Source organism: Sceloporus occidentalis, unplaced genomic scaffold (assembly GCF_023333645.1).
Source record: "Sceloporus occidentalis isolate IW3139 unplaced genomic scaffold, rSceOcc1.0.p SCAF_6, whole genome shotgun sequence".
Taxonomy (NCBI): Eukaryota; Metazoa; Chordata; class Lepidosauria; order Squamata; family Phrynosomatidae; genus Sceloporus; species Sceloporus occidentalis.
Window position 1 is genome coordinate 100,205,565 of NW_028316986.1, and position 17,868 is coordinate 100,223,432.

General features: G+C 40.1%; 1 protein-coding gene across 1 annotated transcript in view; it reads right to left on the bottom strand.

Moving 5' to 3' along the window:
• Window positions 1–1,056: 1,056 nt before the first annotated feature.
• LOC149311166 (solute carrier family 35 member F1) overlaps window positions 1,057–17,868 on the bottom strand; it is a 265,295-nt gene continuing 248,483 nt past the window's right edge. The window contains exon 8 of the mRNA XM_089530505.1: window positions 1,057–6,750. Within this exon, the coding sequence (XP_089386631.1) occupies window positions 6,526–6,750 (225 nt within the window). The 3' untranslated portion in view covers window positions 1,057–6,525. The remainder of the gene's footprint in view (window positions 6,751–17,868) is intronic.

A 17,868-nucleotide genomic window follows, 5' to 3' on the forward strand; every position in this document is an offset into this window, starting at 1 on the left:
GGTGAACAGATCATCGCTGAGCATATCCCTGTGTCCCCAGTACAATGGAGTTTTATGAAACATCCTAGAAAAATAACTCCATATTGCAGTTTTTTAACCATCTAGAGATTCCAACCCCATTTTGATAAAAACTCTTGTCAGTGACTTGACTGATACACTGATTTCTATCCAGTTTGTTTTCATTGAGACTTCATCTACAAATTAGTGTCATAAAAATGAGATATTTAAAGAAGAAAAAAACCCTACAAGAACATTTGGCTTACAAAATAAATACCAAAAATAGAGGTCCTCAATAAAACCCCAACAGAGATGCAAATGAATGTGTTTAAACAGAAAACAAACACACACATTTTTCAAGAAGTGGTTAAGATCAAACATTGAACAGCCGACTCAGAGAAAGGTATTTAATTGGTATAAAAGGTAGCAAAAAAGACTGGGAGATGGCAATGTCCATCAGACTCCTGATTTGAAACCTGAGTAAACAATTAAGGCCCCTTTCCTATACACATTTGGATACAAGTAAACCCTGTCCTAGAGTTAATATTCTAGGTGTATCTAAGCATGTTCAGAATTGAAGCCTCTATTTGTTGAGAATCGCTTGAGCAGAGGAGTCAAGCCAATATTTAAGCATAAATGAAGTGCTAAGTTAAGGATGTAAGTGGTCTTTAAGCAATGCCCGGGGCTTGGGTTGAACCTTGCTAGAGTCATTTGCACAAAATGCAGGAATGATCATCTAAACAGGGGTAGGCAACCTGCGGCCCGTGGGCCGAATGTGGCCCGGCGAGGCCTTGGGACTGGCCCCAGCCCTGTCCTGCCACCGATTGCCGCCGGGGCCTTTGGCCTCTCGCGCGAGGGGCATGGTGGGACAATTGTCTATAGAAGCCTCAGAAACATGCATTTATCTTAACATTTTTTTAAAAAAATCAGCAAATGTTTTCGCGTGTCCTCCATTTTTTATAAAAAGTGTTGTCCATTTGAAAATTTTGTCCTACATTTGTCCTAGTTTATTTATTTAATTAATTTTTCAGAAAATTATTTAATTATTTATTTTTTGGCTCCCCCCCCCCCAGTTGTTTGAGGGACAGCAATCCGGCCCCCGGCTCAAAAGGGTTGCCTACCCCTGATCTAACAAGAACATCCCACTTCTAAACATATTATCTGAAAGCTGAATCTACATAACTGTTTTTTGGTCTGATGTGAGTCCTGCTTCTTACCTGTCAAATATTACTTAGATGGTGTCCTGTGCAGTAATGAGTTTCAGCCCTCCTGGTGAAGCTGAAGACAGTGGATGGGAGATGTAAGGCAGACTGTAGTATTTTTGCCACAGAAGTCAGATACGGAAGATTATATAGAAGCTACAGAATTACTGGTTTGTACTTAATTGTGTGTATGTGAAATAAAGCTGAAAATAAAGGCCTCCTCGTAGCACTGTGGGATAATTACTGCTACCCGCTTAGCACTTACCACTATTAAATACTAGGCCTGGCATTCTGTATTGCAGTTATGGATTTGTAACCTAGTGTTATAGATCTGGAACTGCTCCATAATCAGTAAGACTGCGTGGTCACAATTGTGCCACTATTGCCACAATCATAAAAAACACCCCCCACCCCACAGCCCACCTTAACAGTCAGCAGCTGCATCAAGAGAAAAAGGCCTGTTCACCTGCTGATCAGGTGCAAGGAGGAGGGATCAGGTTAACATCTTGTTTCTGAGAAATTTTTAACTAAGAAGCCATCAGTGCAGATTCTTTTACCTGCATGTAAAATGTGAGGATCTTGGTGATTACAAATGATATCATACAAAATGATGTACAAATGATGTACAAAAGTATCCAGGCTCTATGCAAGGTAATCCTACTCCTAAAAGGAATTAGTATTGTGAGTGCCTTCTCAGAGAAGCTAAGAATGTGCACTCCCATGTTGATGTCTGAACACAATATGAACTGGGTGAGAATTTGGATTATAATTTCCTTACCATAGTTCCAAGATGAGACTCAAAATCCATGTAATTGTCAAGATGGCAATATTTTCTGTTCCTCAGAAAAACAATGCTTTTAGGGGACCATACTGTAAATCATGCTTCCAATTCTTCCCAAGGAGGAAATAGTAATCTGTTCAACAATGACAAGTTCTTTTCAGAAATAAAGTTTTCAGCTAACATAATTTTAAGACACAAAAGGGCAACCATTTAGCTTGAATGGACTGCAAGCCCTGTATTTTGAGTGCTAAGGATTTAAGTAAAATGTTTGCTGGCACTTTCAGGCTCATTCGGGAAATATCCAATTCCTTTCTAGTCTCATCTCTTTATTCATATTCCCTAGAGGCAGGTAAACTAGTATTTTCCCATGGTCATCTGGAGACTGAGCTGTAAATGTAGTTATCTGACCCTTCCACTGTAAGGAAATCTCTTGAAAACACTTTCCTATCATTCTGACACAGTTCCCTTCCCTGCTTCTTTTAAGACATGGGGGCTCTAGAGAAATCAATGACACTTTTGTTTTCAGTTAAGCTTCTACTCGAGCACACAAATCTTGTCTAGCCAAATGAAATCTGCAACATTTTTAGTCTGACAGACAAAGATTATTCTAGCATGTGTTTGTGGATGGTTGGGTATTGCCTCTTAATTTAAAAAATCCCCTGAGCCACAGTCCAGCACACAGTGAGGAATATTTAAAGTCCATTCAAGTATTCCTGACCTTTTGTTGGATTATGAGCTGGGTCATTCTGGTAGCTAGAGCAACACTGGCAGTTTAGCAGCTCCTCTACTGTGATTTGGGATATCTATGCCACAAAACAACCCAGCAGACAGCAGTTCCCACACCAATGAGGTAATGTCAAAAGAGGATCTAATAATTATTATATTTACCTTGTGAAGGTAAATATCTATCTGGGACCTCACTGGCAGATAGGGATATGATTTTTCAGGAGTAAACGGTCAGGTATATAAGAGGTTAAATGTTCCCTTTCGCTCTGCTGTCTTTATGATTAAATTATGGGATGTCAAACCTGTTTAATATTTTAAAAGAGTGGTTCACTGTGACTTTCAAATGTACATTTGTATGTGCAACATGAAGTTTGCTTTATCCATAGAGACCACAAATGCAGAGGCTTGCTCTACCATAAAGTTTGGTTTGCAGGCAAAAATGTAATGCATGTGAATGGCTTAACTCTGCAAATGCTAGAAATATTTAATGTCAAGTCTCATTTCAATCTTTCTTCCAGATAAACATATTTTGGATTAGGATGTAATATATCCAAATGATTACCATTATATGAAGCTCTTTTTAAAAAACTGTTTTTGCACACATAACTATTAGAAAAGGGATTTCATTGTGTCCTTGAGAGAAAGAAACCTTCAGAAGATTCTGTTAAACTGAGCAAAGGGGAAATGCACAGTGCATTTCTCCCAACCAATTTTAACAGTGGTAGAAAATGAGTCTGCACTGATATTTTGAATTAATCAGATTAGCTGGATGTCATTTATCACAGAACAATCTAAATCAGAGATGGAGGTTGGTGAAGAAAAAGAATCTGTAATCCCAGTACCATATTAAGAATCTACTGTATATACTCAACTATAAATTGACCTCATGTATAAATTGAGGGCAAGTTTGGGAGCAAAAATTATGGATTTTGATATTACCTGTGGATAAGTCAAAGGTAAAATTTAGGGGCATATAGCAAAGCACCAAAAGGATGAAGCAAACCAAAACAATGTCAAAGAACCTACAAAATTCCAGCCACAATGCGTGTGCTCACTCTTATCACTGGATGGATAAGAGAATAGAGAGGGTTGGTGCTTCCAAAACAGATCATACTCCTGCCTTTCACCAGGGGATGATTTCTCCTGAGTTAAGAGTTAAGATACAGTATTGGATGTCAATTCAGGTTTTTGGTGTCATTTTTTAACCTAAATTTCTAGACTTATACATTAATATATACAGTAGCTACACATTACCTTTGCCACTGGGTGTGAACTGACCAATGCTTAGAAAAGTTACTGTTTGGACTTCAGCTCCTAGAGTCTTAGAGCCAGCACTGCATAGCTAAAAGATTCTAGGAGCAGCAGAGGAGGAAATGGTTTCCAAGCTCCAGGACTGAAAACAGTAAGATGACAGATTTCTCAAACCAAATTTACCATTCATGTGTGAGTCCCAGTCAATCTGTACTGAGCTTGCTGTCTCAGTGATGTACTGAAGGTTGGGAAATTGTTATATTACGTCACACAGTGGTGAATGATATGTGCCCTGGGAATGCACATGAGTGTGAGGAACTCACTGGCTGGGGGATGCCCAGCATGAATATAATTTGCAGCTCAACTATAACCACTGGAAATGAAAGAGAGTCCAATGTGGCAAATGATATATTTGTTTTTAAAAAGAAAAGAGCTAATAGAAAAAGGTTTGAAAAAGAAATGTGAACAGATTAGGGTTCTTCCATAAGAAATGTGGACAGCAGGGTCTATAAACACACATGAATTCGTAACACTTCTGAACAAACTGTGTCTGGCCAATAGCAGACTATTTACTGTGTTCAGCTCATATGCAGAAAGTCTAGAAAACTGAACTCTATTCTCATCCCCTTTAGGCACAAGTCCAGCATAAATAACTAAATAGAAAATGTACCTCTTAGTATAGATTCTTTTTTAAAAAGATCAGAAATTGGTTTTGCACCTGCAAGATTAAGACACTGGAGTGGAAATACAATTTCCCTGTCACCAAATGGAAAACCTTTGCCATGTAAGTGTATTGTATTTTTTTTCAAAGATGAATGTCTGACAATTTCACAGATGTAAATATTTTTTTTACAAAAGGGTTTTGTTTTCAGCCTATTCCTAGAATAGAGATGAATGTTGGTAGTTGTCCATCTCCTGGTTTCTCAGAATGGTTTATTTCTTAGGGCAGCCTTCTCTAACCTGACACCTTCTGTCAGGGGAATATGGGATCTGTAATCCATCACATTTGCAAGGTTGCTCCCTCCTTAATGAGGGAGCAGCCAGGAAGCTAAGATGGCTGAATGTACAAAATGGTACTGGGGTATGGGCATTGTGACTAACTTGCCTTTTCATGAAACAAACCATGACTGGTTAAGAGTGTCTGTGTGGATGTGGACCTTTGCCCTTTCTCACTGTAGAATTGGTGCACTATGATTCCTCTTTAAATGTCATGGCTGCATCTTATGGGATCCTGGGATTTGCAGTTCATGAGGTATTAAAAATCCTTAGCCACACACAACTCTTGTAGTGCCTCATCAAATTACAAACCATAATCCCCAAGATTCCACAGGATGCAGCCCTGGCAGCTGAAGTGGAATCACAGTGCTATAATTATGTAGTGTGAAAGGCCCCCTGGTATACAAATGTGGCTTTACTGAAGCATCATATAACCCTGGCAGTGCCAGGGCATAGCAGGTGCATAAATATCCTTTCTGCTTGTTATGGAACTCTGAGTTTCTGTGGACATTATTCAGAGTGACTTACAGAGACTTTTGCCTTGTTGCATGAGTGACTTCTCATTACCAATGCCTGCCAGGCTTTTCACCCTCAGGGTATCTTAGGGAGTCCTGAGAGTGCAAGGGGGGTTGTTTTGAGAGTACTTCCTGCCTCTGCCTTTCCTCTTCTCCAAAACAAAACAAAACAACACAAAAACCACCCCTATCTTGAGGAAGAAGGAGGGGACAAAGAGATGGCACTGGTGAACATTCCCACTCACAAAACATCTCAGCTTCCCGGCAGGAACAGCTACTCCACAGATTATTTGCCACCAAGGAGACATATTGATCCACCATAGGAACTGATGAGCAGAGAGCATTTTTCTGCCAAAGATCCTTGGACACTGCCGACAAAGTCATGGGTTCCTCAGTGGAAAAGGTCCCTATCCACTGATCAATGGGGGCACCTGTTGCTGCCTCTCCATTCCCTAGTGTAAAGGTGTTTTTACCTTAGGAAAGAGGCAAGAGGAGGCAAAAGCAGGAATTCCAGGGTCATGAGTAGAACTGAGGGAGATGCTCTGCATATAATGGGCAGCAGCCATCTTGATTCTGCCAACTTTCCACATCAACATATGCAGAGGAACCCTTCACCATGAAACACAGCACACTGTAGAGGATTCTAGGGGGTATGGTCTGAGGAAGACACTCAGTTCAGAGATGGCATTAGCCAAACAAGTTGGATGTCATCAAACTGAGTGTGTACCTAACAACATGCTGACTTCAAATAATTCAAGGAAAGCTTTGTAGCAGGCAAGCAGTTTTACAGGGTTGTTTGCCCACCATTTCTGAACTTCTCACTAAGTAACCCGCTGCCAACTTGCTGAGGAACTCCAGTTAGAAGAGCAAAAGACTGAGAGTCACTGCTCTTAGTCGTGCACACTTAGAAATAATTTAGTCTGTAATTTCATAAGCCTTCTCTATTTGCTACCTTGCAGCCCACCGGAGTAGCTGCCTCCGGTAAATACCTTTCTCTATGAATGATACAGAGATAATGGAGATACAAACTCCGCCAAGGGGTGGCAAAGGCCTGAGTTTAGGCAACTCGGACGTGAGGTTCTTCTTCTGTTTCCTGGCCTAGGCTGGTGTACGTTACTGAAGGTTCTAGCTGCCCAGTGGCTGGCAAGTCTACAACAGGTCCTGAAGGGTTTCGGAACTGCTTGTACACCCGTGGATCTTGGGCAACATATGTAGATGTGGAGGAGTACAGCACCAGCCCAACAAGGATTGTGAAGAATGACAGAAGATAAAGTCCTGAAAACTAAAGAGAAAGAAGATTAAAGCTAGTAAAGAACATGCCAATAGAATATCACAGTAGAGTATCACAAAATACCAGTGTTGCCAACAAGCCTCGAAGATATATCCCCGTCATGTTTTACCAAAATCCCCGAAATTCCCCAATATTTACTGGAATATTCAGTCAAAATCCCCGGAAAGAAATTAATTAAATTCCCTGGATTCAAGGGAATTCCCCAGAAACTGGCAACGCTGCAAAATACAGCAAGAAGAATATCATAGACTATCTCAGAGAATATATGAGTTGTATTGAGGAAATCTTTCTCCTGCAGATTTTACTTATCTGAGGCTCCTCTATACCCAATCAAATCAAAACTCAGGGCCAAAAATAAATTATTCATACTTATAAAATGCAAATAGATTATCCTGCATCATCTCATACTTTGAAGTTTTGTAAAAATCTAGACTGTCTGTCTTGCTTCCAATATATCAATAGGTTTTACAACTTCTTGCCATGGAACAGTGTTCTATTGCCTTGAAAGGCAATCAAGGCACACAAAAAAGTGAAAAGCAACAACAACAAAGTTGTGCATTCTGGAAAATTTAATACTTTGTAAACAGGAATGCAACAGATCCTTTGAGCTTTCTACCAAGAGAAACCTCCATTGATATGAAATAGTCCAAAGATAAATTAAGGCTGTAATCCCACAGCCTTAATTTGTGCACACTGGCCATAAAGGCTGGCCTGGGGGTGGAGTTGGGGCGTGGCATCCGCATGATGCACACCCTGACTCCACCCCCAGGGGGCATGATGCCACGTGCTGCTCCACATGGCTCTGGCACTGCATTCATATGACACAGCGCCAATAAAGCTGCAACGCCATGGCTATTGTGCCCTTCCCAGGGTGAAAAAGGAGCCACTTTTTGTGACTTCTTTTTGCCCGATCAGGGCCACAGTGTGCGGTTGCCGCAGCCCAAACCTGACACAGCTGGAGGCACCTGCAGACTGCCCCTTAGGGATGGTCTACAGAGCCTCATAGTTACATAGCAGTATGCCTAACTTAATGCAGTGAGTCACTTCTGACTAATACTGTGAAGAGCCAAGTGGAAGATTATTATTTCCAGGAATTATTGTTCTTATTCTTCACAGCAGTAGCAAAAAAACAGTGATAAAAGGCTCTAATATTCTTAAAACATCTACAAGAAGAGAGTGCAAGAGAAATTTTTGTCACATCTAAGGGCAATCAGTTAAAACAGCACAAAAGCAAAGACAAAAACAGAAGAAAACAACAACATTTCAACAACATTATGTTAAAAGTGTAACACTTCAGTTGATGCTAGATTCATATCTGTGCCGCAATCACAAAGACATCTGAGCTGCTATGTATTAAATTTGGATACAGTTGTGTAAGTTAGGTGCCTGTCTGTGAAGTCTGCCAATTTCATAGTGTAAAAGCTCTGTATCAGACAACGGAGCGCCAAGGTTTCTGACTTGGCTATATGTCTGCAAATGAGATAAATCTAAATGGAATTGGAGCCAGCTTTTCTTCAACTTCTTTAAATGAGTAGGGAATAAAGAAAAGGAATGTTGCCTTCATATGTCACCGTGTTTAGTGATCAAAGAAGCTTTGGAACAGTTTATTATAGTACCAAAACAAAAAACAAAACCTAAGGCAGTTCTAGACAGTGGTATAGTGGAAAAAATTGAACTACAGGCAACAGTTCTCACAGCCACTTTCTACAAAAGGACTTCAAAAACATTGTTACCTGTGCTAATGCATGCCAACAAACAAATTCTAGTAACTATTTTTCCTACAGCAGGAGCAGGTCGTTTATAAAAGTAATGGGTCTTAATTTCCCACTCAAGACCAAGCCACTGCCAGATACTTTGCATTGCAAACAGGTATAGATCACAAGACAAAACAACTATATATTATTGATCACCTCAACACACCACAGCGACGGTGAAGATACTGATCGGCTAAGTTCAGAGGAAACAGATGCCCGAGGGAGGTAAAACATGTTATAATCAACTCTGCCAAACAAAACATTCTGGTGCTTCAGTTCTGAAAACCCTGGCTTCTCTGCAATACTGGCCTTTCTCTGAGATTGAGAAAGAGTGACCTCATGGTGGTTTCTATAGATCATCAGGAATTTGTACCTTGTTCACCCAGAACCCTAGTCCAGCACTTGACCCACTACAGCATGCTGGCTCTCAAGAACACATTATATCAACACATTTCAAAAGACATTTAAACTAGGGATTATTTGTGGGTGGGAGAGAATATTTCCTTCCATTGTTGCAATATTGCTCAGTTAGAGTATACATTTTCCTCTCACAACAACACCATTCATTTCTCTGGTCATGAGGAGCAGGGTTCATATTAGAGCATTCACTATGTCGACAGCCATTTAAAACACTTAAAGTTTTAAAAACAACAATAACAACTGAGAACAAGAACAAAAAAACCAGCCCTGTATCCCCAGCCCTGTATGAAATCTGAGGTTTTCTATAGCCAGAATGTAACAGCTACACTTTAGAATGGGAGGTACCTTAATGAGGAAAATATGAAGTGTGCCTGAGAGAGGGCTGTTCAGCAGGGAAGAACTGACCTCACGTCTACCTGAAGTTGTTAATTGCTTTTCCTTTCAAGCATCTCACTTGGCTTTCATGTGCTACCTCACTGGGTGATTTCACAGTACCAACCTATTGTCCAGTCTGCCGAAAATATCGTATCAAACAGCAGTCATGCTGAAAGGTAGCTTTCACATGGCATTGACCTCATGAAATGCCTTCAGGTAAGATTTGTAACACAGTAGAAATGAGACCTAATACAATATCTGCTGGACTTATTGAGCTTTTCACTTTTAGGCACAGAGTAAATAGACAGCTTGGAAGGGTTGTTGATACCCACCACCACACTGCTTGCATGGCAGAAGGCAAAATCAATGGTTTTGTTTCTGCATTTAAAACCGGTTGCTTGCTCCTTCTCTCCAAATCTCCTTTCCCTCTCCATTTCATTAAAAAAGAGGGATACTGCTCAACAGCACTGAGTTTCAAAGTCTGCTTTTCTATTGTACTGGTAATGCCCTGAATATTGATACGCCTTAGCATAGCCTTCACCGACCTGGTGCCCTCTAGGTTGTTGGACAACAACTTCCACCATCCTTAGTTAGCACAGCTATTGGAGTGATGGGATATGCAACTCAACGTAACAGGGCACCAAGTTGAGGAATTCTTCCCATCCTGTTTTGGCTAGGTTTTATGTTCACTGAGGCCTTGACAAGCATGGACGGTGGCAGCGAGGTCCTCGGGTCGTAGGTTTGATGAGAGTTTCCTTCTCTTAGATGGTTGACCTTACAGGGTTAGACGAGCACCATCTGCCCAGGTTTGTGATTAGAGTTTTCCTTCTCCTAGGATGGTTGCCATAAGGCTAGAGAGCCCATCCTGCCCTTTGGCGCTCTTGGTCAGACCCTTTGGTTGTGACCTGTCTGGCATGGGAGGCCCTACTGGTGGCTATTATACCACTGCCAGCATAGCTCACAACTTCATTAGGGTACGCAAGCCTCTCCCCCACACAGTCAGAGCATAGCTGGAGGGGAATAGGAGACCAGAAGATGACAGTTAAGGAGGGAGGAGCCTCTTTCTTCAGGCTATCCCTGGTGGAGCTGGGCCTGCCTGATCACTCCCTCTCAGGCCGGAAGATGACAGTTAAGGAGGGAGGAGTCTCTTCCTTCAGGCTATCCCTGGTGGAGCTGAAGTCGAACCTCTAGTTTAAAGGGTGAGGCCAGTTCTGTGCACTCTGCGCTCCACCAGAAAATCCATTGCACAGGCTCAAAGGATACATCCAGTGTCATCAACACACTTGTAGAAAGCATGGATGAATCCTTCCTGAATCTTCGTTCGCGAAGTAAAGCCAAGAATGTTCACTGGGAACAATGACTGCAATAACATCAAGTACTAACAAGGCAATGTAAAGGTAAGTAAGGAATAGTCACACTCAGTAAGGTTAAGATAAATCTTGATAGGGCAAGGTGACATCTGGCAAGATAAGGTTAAGGCAAATACATGAAATAAGGCAGTTAAAGGGTTTGGTTTAGGTCAGAATAAGGCAAGACCTTGGACAGATCATTGTGAGAGCACACTGGAAGCTTCTTGCCCATGAAAAAGAGCAGTTATATGGATCCTGTACAGATATGATGGTATTTCTAAATAGATACATAGCTGGATGATACTATTTTTAAGGTGACAGTGTTCCTCTATGTGATCATTATAGGCAGCCTGCTAAAGGAGGTGCAGAGATAAAGATTCTTATGAAAGCGTAACATCTTACATGCCATATTTTGTAATGTAATAAAGGTATGATGCCTTATATGTCACATTAGGTAATGTAATGAAAGCAATGTGTTTAGACATTAACATGCTTGTTTTTCCTAAGGAGGAAAGTATATTTTTGTATATTTATAACTGCATATAATAAGAGATTATTATAAAAGCCTGTTCATTCTCCCATATAAATATCCTTAAGACAGCTTAAGTGGCATGTTGATGTGGCAATAAGCAAGTTGTATTTCATTTCTAACATAAAGGGAAAATTTCACTCTTTTTTTGGTGCAACTATATATTTTTATGTTGCTGTTTTTTTAAAGTTACAATGGATGTATGACCTTACATAGGTGTGTTTTGTATAAAAGGCAAGTGGCTTGTAGCATTCCGATATTTTTAAGTTATTTAAAAGGCACTGTTTTAGTTACTTTTACTGTAACACAGGAAGAATTATTTTTTAAAATGCATCTCTGACAGCAACTACTTGTTAAAAGGGGAAGACCCTTGAAACCATAATGGCTAACTACTTATTTAAAAATTAAATTTATATCCTTATTTCTAGCCCTATAAATGCTCCACACCTACTTTTCATCATGTTTGAATATTCTCAGCAGATACACCAGCCCATATGGATGTGGTCTTAGGACTGACACTAGTCTGGCATGTTTTAAATTCATAGAAGCCCAGAGTTACATATCTAATCTAAGTCTAAACTAAACTACAGTCAGCCCTTCTTATGCATGGATTTTTTATACAGTGATTCAAGCATCCATGGTTTGAAAATGTTCAAAAAAGTATACATTTCAAATATCAAATCTTGATTTTCCATTTTTATAAGGGACATCATTTTGCTATGTCATTATATTTAATGGGACTTGAGCATCCACGGATTTTGTTATCCACTGGGGATCCTGAAACCAAACCCCAGTGTATAACAAGGGTCCACTGTACTTCTCTTCTTTCCTGTTTTACTCTGTACCATGAGATTTGCCTTGGACCCCAATTTAGTGTTTTAGAAACCCAAATCTTCATATATCATATTGATACATGAAGATTTAGACACAAGTATAAAACGGTGCTGATTTAGGGATGGAAAGCATATTTTATATGCAATGAGTAAGTCCCAAACTACAAATAGTCCAGTTTTCAAAGACTTTCTCATAACAGGAAGAAAATTGCTAAATTACTCAGTATTTCTTTCAAGAATTAAATTAGTGAAAATGATGTCCCTAATTTGAATTGGCTTGGCAAAAGACCATGTAAAAAGAATGTAGTTATTTTAGTGGACCACAGGCAGAATAAAACCCAAATGTGCAATGCAGCTTTTTAAAAGGTTATTGGAAACATAAGCTCCATCAACAAAATTATACTGTCACGAGGAGAAACAGCTTCACTTTATGCTGTTTTAGTCATACCATGTTTGGAATACTGTGTCCAGTTCTTGGTGCCATATTTCAAGAAGGTTGTAGACAAACTAAAATGCTTCGAAAGCAGTGTGATCAAGATAGCGAGATCCTGGAATTTGCAGGGGAACAGATTTTAGCAAAATACTAGAAATTTCCTAATGAAGAGAGTGAAAGTGAAACAGAGTGCCTTGGAGATGGCAGGCTCTACTTTTTTTGGAGATACTGTATTTATCTCCTGTAGTGCCTGAATTGAGCAAAGGATGGGATGATCTCTGGGACACTTTACTATATTGCACTTCTTTGTTTCAAAATAATATCAGAGTTGTCAGTTCAGAAGCATTTATAAATAAAACCTCTTCTCTCTTCCCATTTATTAACTCTGGAATATTCTTTCATGATTCATTTTATCAGATTCCAGTTGCCAGCCGTCTCCTTATGTGTGCATGTTTTGTTTTGTCTGCGGGTGTAAAATTTTAATAAAGTGCCAGCTGCTTCTAGTAATCGATTCCGTATTGCTATATTTGAAGCTAATGGTGCTCAAAAGCAAGGTTACCCTAATTGATTCAGCCTAAGTATCTTCTGTGCTGAGTCTTACAATGTGTGCATACAGTACAACTGCCAGAGGATTTTGTTCTTGAACACCCCCATAAAAATGTAGCTCATTCTCATACAGAGACTGAGAGAGATGAGGGGCTGGCTATTCACAGCTGAGGCTCATTCAGCGTGATTTATTGTGAAAGTCACCCAAGCAGAAGTCAATGTTGAGCTGTCTCTAAAGGCCTGCCATCATGCTTGGCCATTGTTTTCCTTCAAAGTCTCTTACAGCCACTGCATTGCACTTGATATTCATATCAAACTAGCCCTGAAAAATGAGTGAGGTCTGCCCTCCTTTGTGTTGCAGATCTGTTCTTCAAGAGACACTTCAGGGAGAACAGAACAATGTGTGGCTGCCTTTGAAAACAGCCACAGTGTACAAACTCTCCTTTCTCCTTCCCTTAAGTGCCATAGAACCTCCTTCATGTCATCATCTTGGCATTGTGAAAATGAATTTCTTTCCCCAGCAGCAGTACCACACAAGGGGAAAACTCAGTATCACACCATCAAATTTGAATGGCATTCTATGGAGGGAAGGAAGGTGGAATGCTCTTTTTCAAGAAAGTTACAGTGGGGCCATAGTCTGAAGGTGGATCCAAGTTAGCTTTCCTGCATGATTTAAAGTTTCCTCATAGATAAGACCCAGAACCTGCTTCTCACAAGTGGGTTCCATGTGCCCTTGGAAATATTGTAACCTAGCAGAGGAATCCCTCTAGTCCAGGGGTAGGCAACCTGTGGCCCGCGGGCCGGATGTGGCCCGGCGAGGCCTTGGGACTGGCCCCAGCCTGGTCCTGTCACCAATTGCCGCCGGGGCCTTTGGCCTCTCGCGCTCAGGGGCAAGGGGGGGCAATTGTCTATAGACGCCTCAGAAACATGCATTTATATTAACATTTTTTAAAAAATCAGCAAATTTTTTTGCTTGTCCTCCACTTTTTTTAAAAAAAGTGTCCACCATTTGAAAATGTTGTCCTACATTTGTCCCGGTTTATTTATTTATTTAAATTTTTAAAAAATTATTTAATTATTTATTTTTTGGCTTCGGCCCCCCAGTTGTCTGAGGGACAGCAACCCGGCCCCCAGCTCAAAACGGTTGCCTACCCCTGCTCTAGTCCATCTACCATCGTCCAGGCCTCAGAGGGAGAGAAGAACTGCTGGACCTGATCCCCTTCCCCACCACCATTCCCTTCTCCTTTTGTGTTGTGTCTTTTTAGATTATAAGCCTGAGGGCAAGGAACCATGTAATTAATAATAATAATAATAATTGTAAGCCTGCTCTGAGAGCCTTTAGGGCTGAAGGGCAGGGTATAAATACCATAAATAATAATAATAATAATAACAACAACAACAACCCCATTTCTAGACTGGAACTAAGCCAATCTTTGTAATTTCTCCCCTCTCCTTGCAGTTCCCCTTGTTTCTCCCCAAATCTTCTCTGTAAGGTTTGGAAACTCTCCAAAACAGCAGGAGAAGTGGCCCTGGGGATTTAGACAAAGAGGCAGTTGCCAAAGATGGATTCCTCACTCCATTTTCCACTAACATTCTCAAAGTTATGGAGCACTATTGTGTGATGGTTTCCTTCTTGTAGCAAGTCAATCTTATGTGGTTACTGTTACCATACCTGAAACACGATTAAGGTGGTGGTGGTTGTGGTGGTAGTGATTAAGGGTATCAAGTGGCAGCATTTTCACAAAATCAGTTGGCTATGTTCATGAAACCCAACCCATTCACAATGATGATGGGTAGCTTCCTTGAGCCTCATGGTTGCATCATCAGCTCTAATAACTAAATGAGGCAAATCATTATTATTAGCACATTTCTTGCTGCATATAGTAGGTTTTACCACTAAGGCATTTTGTTTGTCCAGCATAATGAACAAACTTCATCTAGGGTGTAGTAATCCTACCGATGTGCAAGGTGCAGATCCACAGCGGAGCTCCTAATATCTCCTACCTTGAACCATTAGATGTGTATTGGGATGGGGTGCCTAGCCGTTTTGTCATTTCCCCTTCTCCCTGCCTCCAGTATACCTCACTGGCTCTGTTTGGGACCATATTGGGACAACAGGTCAGCTGAAGGATTCTTTAGGAAAGTGCCCCAGATATCATCCCTTCCCACCCTCTCTGCTCAATTCAGCATCTGCAGGGCATAAAGAAAATGGGGACTCTTTGTTGTTGTTGTGTACCTAACTATTACATTCACCCATTTTCAGTTCCAATACAAATGAAACAGAAACATTTTTTATTGGTAGCACTGTCTGTTTCAATGCACCTTAATTGGACTTGTTCTATGTCACCAGCACACTTGCACTCAAATCTAATGTTGATTTTCCTCTTCCTACTTCCTCACCTAAACAGCCAGTCCTGCCATCTTCTTCTCTTCTTACTCGTCAAGCTGAGTAGCAAAAATATATATCGAGTCTCCCAGTTTGAGTAAGAGGAGTTACTTCAGCCTTCATTTCACAAAACACTTTATTTTCTGGTTAAATGGATTTCATTTACCTGTCATTTGTGAGGCTATACAATTTTTGCTAATATTTCAGGCATCAGCAGGGAAACACATTTTAATTTGTAATGCATTATTGACTTAGAACCTTCACCATGGAGAAATTCCAGAAGGGACAAGAAAACCCCCACAGATTTGGGGAATTAGTATAGATTGTGCTCACTGAAAACTATGACTTAATGCAGAGGATGGGAAAGGTACTATTTCTGGATTATAGCTTTCAGAATTTCTGGCCAGGGAATTCTGGGAGGTAGAGTTCAAAAAATTAATTTTTCCAACCTTTGGCTTAGTGAGTTTTACTGCAGAGATGAGTTCAGCTCAGTGACAGAGCACTGAGGCTTTGCCTGAAGAAGGCCCCAGGTTCAACACTTGGCATCTCCGATTAAATGTAGGGTGTGCTAATACCCTAGAGAGCTACTGCCAGTCAGAACAGACAATACTGGCTAGATAGATCAATATATGATTTGCCTAAGGCAGATTACTGTATTCCTCTACTTCTTTACAAGGGTGGATGTTATGTTTTCCCCCCAAGATTGGCTTGCATGAGGGACAATGAAATAAATTGCTCCAGAGATGTAAGAGGCCTACAGGCACAGAAAGGCTGCCACCAGCTATGACGGTATGTGCAGATCCAAGATTCCAGTAGACTGAAACTACATCTACCTCACTCATAATTGTTTTCCCTTCTCTCTAGCCCCTCACATATTTTTATACACAAAGATGAGAACCAAAATAGTTAACAGCTCGAGCTCTTTCATCAAATTACCTATTGATTTTTGAAAATAAAGTCCATGACATATACAATAATACATCTCTAAGATTGGCTATACTACACTGTAGTGTCAAAGGGCAGAATCCCACTGCCATTATTAATTCATTCTTATCAATCATATGGCTGGCTAGGAAAAAAATACAATACAATTTATCAGAATAAGCTACTTTGGAGATATTGCACCCATCAATCATTTTGATGTTCTTGTTGTATAATTGGAAGCTTGGATCAAGACTCCAGGGGTCCTCATTTTCCCCATGAACATAGCAGTATGGGCTAAAATTCCCCTTAGTGTCAGTATAGCTAAACTCAGTGGGACTGATTGCCCTATCAGTGGGGCAATGAATCCATTCCAGGTTTTAGTCCAAACCTTAAGAAATTATCCAACGTGCTTAAACTATGCCATGGTGATATCACAGCCAATCAGAAGTTCAAGAGCCACAAAGATCTACAAGAATCAAATGATGATTAAATGAATAGTTCATTATTGCCAGATAATTTGGGTTAAATCCAAACTGAGTTAAATCCATCAAGAGGATGGGATACTGAATGTCTGTCAAGATGGAAACTTGGCAACCCTTGTATTTTACTATATTACAAATATGTTGCTTAGTATTTTATTTCTTTGAGATGTTAATATTTATGAAGTATTAACATCAGGAAAGGAAAAGAGACATCCTGATGAGGAATACACCATGCTATTTTAGGGTCCTCTTCCCACATTTTATTTGCAGCCTATTTGACAATGGACTAGAAATGGTGATAACAAATTATTTTACAGTTCATTAGCTGATGATTCATGAATAGTAAATTGAAATGAACAACAGCATTAATTAAATATAAGGCAGTTTTGGAGATATATAAGCTGTGTCTCAATACTGGTTTACTGGTACTACTGAGAATGTCTGCTATTAAAAACATTTTATTTATCAGCAGCTTTCCTCTTCTGAGGTTTGCTTGGATTCCTTCACTTTTGTCAAAGGGACAGTTTGGTTAACAGTTTTGGCATCTATCTCTGTTTCACAAAGAAAAGCAAAAAGATGACAACATACTCAGCTGAGCTTGAGAAATGTATCTCAATTCCCTTGCCCTGCAAACTATTTTTCGGTACTTAATCTAGTGCTTGGAAGTATGATTGATTCCTTCCTTATCCTGACTAATTGATTACAAGCATTTTAAAGCCTTCGTTTACATCTGTATCTGAACATGTGCACACGCAGCACAATTTCACAGACATGCTGAGCAGCAAATAGGTGTGATTCACAACCACCTGGAAAAGATCACTTTGAGAATAACATGGAATTGTAATGGTAGAATATTAACATGTACATTTATATGCTTGATCCTTCATATATAGATGTTCAATGTCAATTCATCATGGGCCTCACAGTCTAACTGACATAGCTAGGACAAAATGAAAACACAATGAGAAGACAGATTTGTCCTTCTCAGTGAATAAGTTCATGCGCTGCATGGTAAAATAGTGGTGTATCACAATAGAGTGCATTTCTTGGGAACCCCTTGGGTTCACTCAGATGATGG